Raw genomic sequence first — 7,185 nt, forward strand, 5'->3', positions numbered from 1 at the left:
AGAATATGTTGGGCTGGGGAGATAGCTCAGTGGCATAGGCACCTGCCTGGCAAGCACATGGTCCTCAGTTCAATCCCCAGTGCCAGAAAAAAAAACACAAAGAACCCAAAGAGTAGAATATATTTATTGGGGAAAAGAAAGCTCCTGTCAGAGAGGGATAGATGGGAGACCCGAGCCGTTTGCCCTGGGAAGCTGTCTCTTCCAAGGACTTTTTATAGAGTAAAACTATGTGCTGAGGGGGGTCTAAGGTGGAGAACATGGGAGCACCCTTAGGTGGGCATGAGATAGGACAAAACTATGGTCAACCAATAAGGTTACAAGCGCAGGTAAAATTGATTAAATCCAGGACCAAATGGGGAATTGAGTCACAAAGCAAGCAGGCATGAATATAGAGCAAGTTTATCGGGTAGCTGTTGGATTAGAGACTCTCCCTGCCTTCCTCAAGGTGATGATCAATCCCAGGTGCTTATCTTCAGGGAGGTGAGCAGTTGTTTGACCTTTGGTCTTAGGTCTGGCCACAGTGGGCGCACCATCTCTTACAGTTGCAAGGTATCTTGTCTTCCATGCGGCCTCCTTTGAGGGCCTCACGCTGTCTGACTGCCTGTACGATTTCTATCTAATTCAGCTGTCTACAATAGTAGGGCACATCTACAGTCCCAGCACTCAGAAGTTGGAGGCAGAAGTATTACTGGAGTCGGAGGCTAGCCTGTATTAAGTAGCAAGCAAGAGCTTGGCTCAAAAAAATTTGGGCCGGGGAGATGGCTCAGCTGAATAAGTGCTTTCCTGGCAAGTGCAAGGGCCTGAGTTCAATCCCCGGTTCAGCAAAAAAAAAAAAAAGCAGGGGCTGGTGAGATGGCTCAGTGGTCTAAAGCACCTACTTAGAACAAGCTTCGCAAAGCACAGGGACCACGGTTCAATCCCCCAGCACCACATGCCAGCCAGCCCCGCCCCCTGGTGGGCTGAGCTGGCCACACACACACACACCACACACATAAATAAAATTTAAAAAATAAATAAATAAAATAAAATAATAAAAAGCAGCTCCTGCCTTACTCTTAGACCTCTTGCCTAGGTAAAAGAGCAGTTTTAGGAAGGACCTACACAGTGAGAAACAGGACTTCTACCAAAAGCAGGTCAACTTTCTTCACAGTAATCTCTAAAATTATGCCTTTACTTGTTCACTGTGTTCTCATTATTCAGCCCTGTCTCACCATTGCTTAGAAATCAGCCCAGGCAAGACTGCCATGAGTTCAAGGCCAGCCTGAGCTGCACAATGAGACCTTGTCTCAAGATACATTTTAATTTCGAAACAGGGTCCTGATAGGTTATGGCCCTAGTATGACTTGAGTAATTATGGTGGTCATCTAAGATGGCTGAAGCTTGTAAAACAACAACTTATCTTCCCAGAGACCACCTCCCCCTTCTTCTCCAACTCAGCCCAGGGTGCAGTTTCCTTTCACACTTCTGGCTGCCTCAGGAAAGACCCGTCAGCTTCTCAGGTGTATCTAAACATCCCCCTCAAACCCCACCCCCGGCAAAAGACCATAGGAGCCTCAGCCTCCCTTTGCTCCAATCCAGAGAATTCCTTATTCTCCCCAAATTCTCTCCATGTCCTCCAAGATAATAAAGCCCCCTTTCCTTTTTCCTTTTGGCTTTTTCAAAAACCTATCAGGTCCAAGTCCCTCATTACCCTAGGCGGGGCTCAAACTTGACAGTCCTGCACTGGTCTCCCAGAGTGCTGGAATTTCAGGCATGCACCACTGCCCTTGACTGGGATGGTCAACTGTACATCAAGAACTAGGTTTTATCTGTAACAGTGTAGAGGGGTTGGAGCCATTCCTTGGATCCCTCTGCTTCCAGGAACAGAACCAAGGCCCTGGACAAACGAGATAAATGCTTCCTACCCATACAAGACAAGCCTGCGTCCCAAGGGAGCAAGAACAAAGAACAGAGCGCCTAAGGAAATGTGGGAAATGTGTCACCCCCGTGCAGTTCCGCAAACTGCGATACAGGGAGCAACCCCGATTCCTGCAGATGCCCGGTCTGTTCTTTTGTTCTTTTGCCTGGGCCTAGAGCTGTGTGTAAAGTTGAGTTTGGTGAATGCCACAAGGAATAGCAGTTTCTTTACACCAAATTAGTTTTGCACACTCCTTAGCTTGCTTTTAGCCCTCACTAAATGTGGGAAGTTTCCGCGGCTCAAGCCCCCCTTAGAGGGCCAGTGAGAGCTCAGCGGACTAGGCACCTGATCCCTAGCACCACATGCGTGCCAGCCCCGCCCCCAGGCTGGGCCGAGCCAGCCAGAGCCCTGCATGCCTCCAATCCCAGTGATGGGGAGGCTGAAAACAGGAGGATTACGGAGTTTGAGCTGTGTAGTGAGAACCTGTAACAACCAAATACGTGAAAGGGGAAAAAAAAAATCAGAGCAGGACTAAGCTCCTAAATCTCCTGCAGCTATAATAATCCACTCTGTCCCATTAGTCTGTTGTTTCTTTTGGCTTCGACTGATTTCATCCAACATCCTACACTAGTTCTTCCTGTACCTTCCAACAAGGAAACCTCCAGATACAGCAGCCTAGATTAAAATTTTACCGAACTGGGCTGGTGAGATGGCTCAGTGGTCTAAAGCACCTACTTAGAACAAGGGACCGAGGTTCAATCCCCCAGCACCACATGCCGGCCGGCCCTGCCCCCTGGTGGGCTGAGCTGGCCACACACACACTAAATTAAAAAAAAAAAAAAAAAAATTAAAAAAAAAAAATTTTACCGAACTGTTAAAATACCTGAAGAAGCCACAGTAAAACTTTTACATATTAATTTTTCAGTCTGATATAACACCCAGAAGCCAAAAAGGAAAACATTAATCAAGTACATCAAAGAGACTTCCTGCAAGTGCTAAACATAACCAAAATCAAAGCCAAAATGAAACAGCAGGAAAAAAACTTATCAGAAAGAACAAGAAAACTTGACGCAGAAGAGATGAGGAAACTTGCTCAAGGCCCCGAGGCGGGGAACCTGCCAAGCGAGCAGCCAACTCAGTGTAAAGGCTAGGGCTGCCCCATTAATCTGCAGTGCTGCAGACCACAAGAGATAGGCAGGCGAGCTCTCCAGCCTTCCTGATCCTTGCTCTGACCTCAGATCGGTTTTCAAGGCACAAACAGGCAAGCACAAGTGCTTGCGTTAAATCCCCGGTTCTGAGAAAGAAAAAAAAAAAAAAAAAAAAATTCTAATTGGTAACACAAAACGGGTGCTCAGAAGCTTCTGCTGTCCAAGCCTGGTACTGCTGTGAGCGTCTATCCATGTCACTAGGATCTAAACTTGACAAAAATTAAGCTTCAGGCGGTCTAAGTGCCTGCCTGGGAAGTGCAAGGACCTGGGTTTAATCCCCAGTCCCACATGCCTTGCCAGACACCAAAACCGAGAATGGTGGCACATGCCTGTCATCACAACACTGGGGAGGCCAAGACAAGGAGTCCAAGCTGTGTATCGAGACCCTGTAACAAAGAAGATCAGAAAGCAGTTACGCCTCAGAACACCAAGCACAGAAATGCACATATAGGTATGAACACGAACACCAAAGTGCGTGCTGCTTGGGCTGGGGACAGGGGTCAGCGGTCAGCCCAGTGCTCACCTACCTAGCATGTCTGAGGCTGTGGGCTTCATCCCAGTGTCACCAAAATACCAAAATGACCAATTTTTTTTTAAAATGGCAAATTTTCCTCAGTAGGGCTGGGGAAGATAGCTCAGTTGAGTAAGTGTTTGCCTGGCAAACACAAGGTCTTGAGTTTGATCCCTGGTACCAAAAAGAAAAAAAATTTCCTCAGTGACTGAGTCAGCAGAGGTCTATCGTCATTCCACACCATCTCCCACGTCATCTGGACTTCAGTTCTACTTAAATCATGGAAAACAAGGTCCAGCTGGTGGCAGAGCACAGGCTTAGCACGCTTGCCCTGGCTTCAATTCCCAACATCACAAAATGCCATTTGGGATGCAAGCTGTAAAACACCAGATGAAGGGTTGGGTCTAACAGTGCACGGCTGTAATCCCAGCACTCAGGAGGGTCACTGTGATTTGGAGGCCAACCCGCATTACACAGTGAGACCCTATCTCAAAAAAAAAAAATTGTAAGGAAGTGTACCTAGAAAGACACTAAGTACTTTGCACTAACAGCCTGCTGGCTGAGCCAGCGCAGTTAGGAACCGGCTGGCCCCAGTACAGGACCAAGTTTGAACGTGCACTTCTTTGCCGGCTGCTGTGCAGACCCAGCGCTCCCTGCCAGTCCGTCTATTCCTGCCAAAGTGTTTTCCTGAAGGCCAGACGCTATTTGGTGGTCCTCATGCCTCACAGCTGTTCATCACCGGACTGAAAGCTGTATACCAAGCAGGGAGAAGCAAACAGGTAGCAGCAACCATAAAGGACCAAGTTTTAATCAGCATCGGGAAGTGACTGCCTGTGTCCAAATCCTGGCTCTACTGCTTTCTGCTGAGCTGGGAGGCTTTAGTTACTGTTTAACCCCTCCATGCTTCAGCTCCATCTTCTACATGAGCTCCTAATCCCATCGTTCAAACACACAGCCAATCACTGCCCATGAACACACACATCTGAAGGGCTGTTAGAGTTAATGCCTACTTTGAAAAATGGCGATTGTCTTTTCCTTTTTTTTTTTGCAGAACCTGGGATTGAACTTAGGCCTTTGCGCTTGCCAGGGAAACACTTATTCCACTGAGCCATCTCCCCGACCCCAAGAACTGTTTTAAAACAAAAAACAAAAACCAAACAACAACAAAATCAAGGGCTAGGAACAAAGCCTAGCTAAAATTTCAGCAATGTACATCCCACCCCCACCCCAACAGAAGGAAATCTTTGACTGTAGGTATGAGAACCCTAACTCTAAATCTGTGGCTTTGTATCAATACCAGTCATCTATATAATATGGTACTTTTCAGTGTAAAAATTCATTTACCTAGAAATTTATTTTGTAGAATTCTCTGTACATGCATGTTAAAAGTTCTAAAGCCACCTTGAATTACTTAATAAAGATTAAACACTCATTTACATATTTTATTTGGAAGTGTTTACACCAGTACAGGGAAACTAAAGTTTAGAGAACATATGTGATTAGTTTAGATATCATCAGTTTATTATAAAAGAGACATGGAAATTATGTACATGATGAAAGACGCAGAACTTCAGTGGAATGGGCAGCGTTGTGTGACGCCACTTCAACAGTGATTTACTTCACTCTACGTATTTTCCAAGAATGTCACCATCTCTAAACAAGAAATAATCCTGCAAGTAGAGAAACCGTTAGTTAAGACAGGCAGCAGCGAATGTTCAACCTCTCTTTAGAATGAGTAAGTGCATATACCTTGTCGTCTAGAACTACTTTGGTGCCTCCATATTCTGGAAGAAGAACTTTATCTCCAACTTTCACACTAACTGGTTGGATCTCTCCACCCTTAATAAAGAAATTTATTGGCAAAAGCATTAGTACATCAATATGTAACTTACATTATAAACCATTACAATTCATGAAACAAGAGCACGCAAATCCAGCATGTTGAAAAAGTACTCCTGAGTGCCAAGAAGGTGGCTGAGTGGAACAAGCACTTCCCTGGCAAGCGCAAGGGCCTGAGGAGTTCAATCCCGGATTCCAAGAGAAAAAAAAAAAAAAGTGCTCATGGGCTGAGGATACAAAACAGTGCAGTGGTGAGGCAATGAGTCTTATTCTAGGTATGAAAAAAATAAAAGAAATGAAAGGAAAGAGAAGGTACTCAGTGGTTAACTGATTATTAATTTGTATTAGAGTTACCATTTCTCATGACAAAAACATCGTCTTAGAAATGCAACTTGAAATAATGAACACATAGTGTTTTAAACTAAAACCTGACTGCAGTGTAAAGAACCAAAAAGTTACACTGGAAAATTATCTTTAGCTAACCAAAGCTAACTCTGTAAATGCTACATTTTAACTAATGGACTCTGAAACGAAGCAATTTTTAAAACCATACGTGAAACAATCATCCCTGGCTTCTTCCCACAAAAACTGAAGATCAATGCAATTACTACCATATTTGACCTGAAAATACAAATGCACAGGTATTCATTTATTATGCATTTTGGCTGACATTTTTAAATAGCCCAACAGGCCTTCCACGGTATCTGGAGAAGTCCCAAGGACACCTGCTCCTGTCATGGTTACACTGCTGAAGCCAAGTCCGGTGCTAAGAGATCTAAAACAACGTTTTAGGGTCAATTATTACAAAGCCCTGCCATTTTAAGCACAATCCTTTTGTCTATTCAAATACATAAAATCTGAGGTAAATGATAGAAGGACTTTGCCACATAGTTACCGAAGGTGATTTTAAGCCTTTGGAAATCTTCACCATCTTAAGCAAACAAGTTAATTTTACAACTATTTTCCTTAAAATGAAACTTTAACCCCACCCAGCCCTTCTCACCTTCCCCTTGGAGCCGGACCCCACAGCGACCACAGTTGCCTGCAGCACTTTGCCTTGAGATTTTTCTGGAAGCATAATGCCTCCTTTGGTGACAGTTTCAGCGGCGCTCCTTTCAACCAACACGCGGTCAAACAGCGGGAGAAACTTCCGAAATGCCTGTCCTGCCTGCGGGGAGAAACGCCGTGAACGACCACTCTGCAATTACATTTTTATCAACCAATGCCACGCGACCGTTACCACAAAACAGGTTTTGGCTTCGCCAAACTCGGATTACGCCTTCGGGGAAGGCGCCTGCGTCTGCAAGACCGATTTCCGTTCCCTCTGTCTGTTACGAGACTCGGCTGCAACCAGACTACGTTTAAGAGCAGCCATAGCTCTACTCAAGGTCAAGCATCAAGATCCTCGAGATGCTGGCAGTCTGAAGGAAACCCCGGGCCACGCTTTCTCCGCCGCGTCGCACCCGGCGCCTGCAGACCGCTGGGACGCGCGCGACCGAGTCCGCATGTGCAACGAGCCCAGCAGGCGGTAGGGAAGGGGCGGCCCGCCGCCACTCCGCTGGGCACAGCGGCCCGGCCACCGAGCGGCTCGCTCCGAGGCCCCCGGCCTGCGCTGGCCGGCCGGCCGGCCTGCACGACTCACCATGGCTCCTGCCCCGCAGCTCGCTGCACCGCCACGCCGCCTCCGCAAAGAGAAACCTACTCTTCTGCCCCTGGACACGTGAAAGGCC

The 7,185-nt window shown here is 46.4% G+C and overlaps 1 protein-coding gene across 2 annotated transcripts in view; it reads right to left on the bottom strand.

Annotated features, from left to right (window-relative positions):
* The window catches only part of LOC101574209 (MOB-like protein phocein), a 37,165-nt gene extending 29,986 nt beyond the window's left edge, over positions 1–7,179 (bottom strand). Inside the window, exons 1-4 of one of the 2 annotated variants that reach the window (XM_023712306.1) lie at positions 7,098–7,179; positions 6,459–6,623; positions 5,366–5,455; positions 5,032–5,286 (exon numbers count right to left, since the gene is read on the bottom strand). In XM_023712306.1, the coding sequence (XP_023568074.1) occupies positions 5,236–5,286; positions 5,366–5,455; positions 6,459–6,623; positions 7,098–7,100 (309 nt within the window). In that variant the 5' untranslated portion in view covers positions 7,101–7,179 and the 3' untranslated portion in view covers positions 5,032–5,235. Of the gene's footprint in view, positions 1–5,031; positions 5,287–5,365; positions 5,456–6,458; positions 6,624–7,097 lie in introns of those variants that run through there. The other variant, XM_023712307.1, reaches the window with a different exon arrangement.
* Positions 7,180–7,185: the final 6 nt, after the last annotated feature.

The sequence above is a fragment of the Octodon degus genome, unplaced genomic scaffold, assembly GCF_000260255.1.
Source record: "Octodon degus isolate 3935 unplaced genomic scaffold, OctDeg1.0 scaffold00025, whole genome shotgun sequence".
Taxonomy (NCBI): domain Eukaryota; kingdom Metazoa; phylum Chordata; class Mammalia; order Rodentia; family Octodontidae; genus Octodon; species Octodon degus.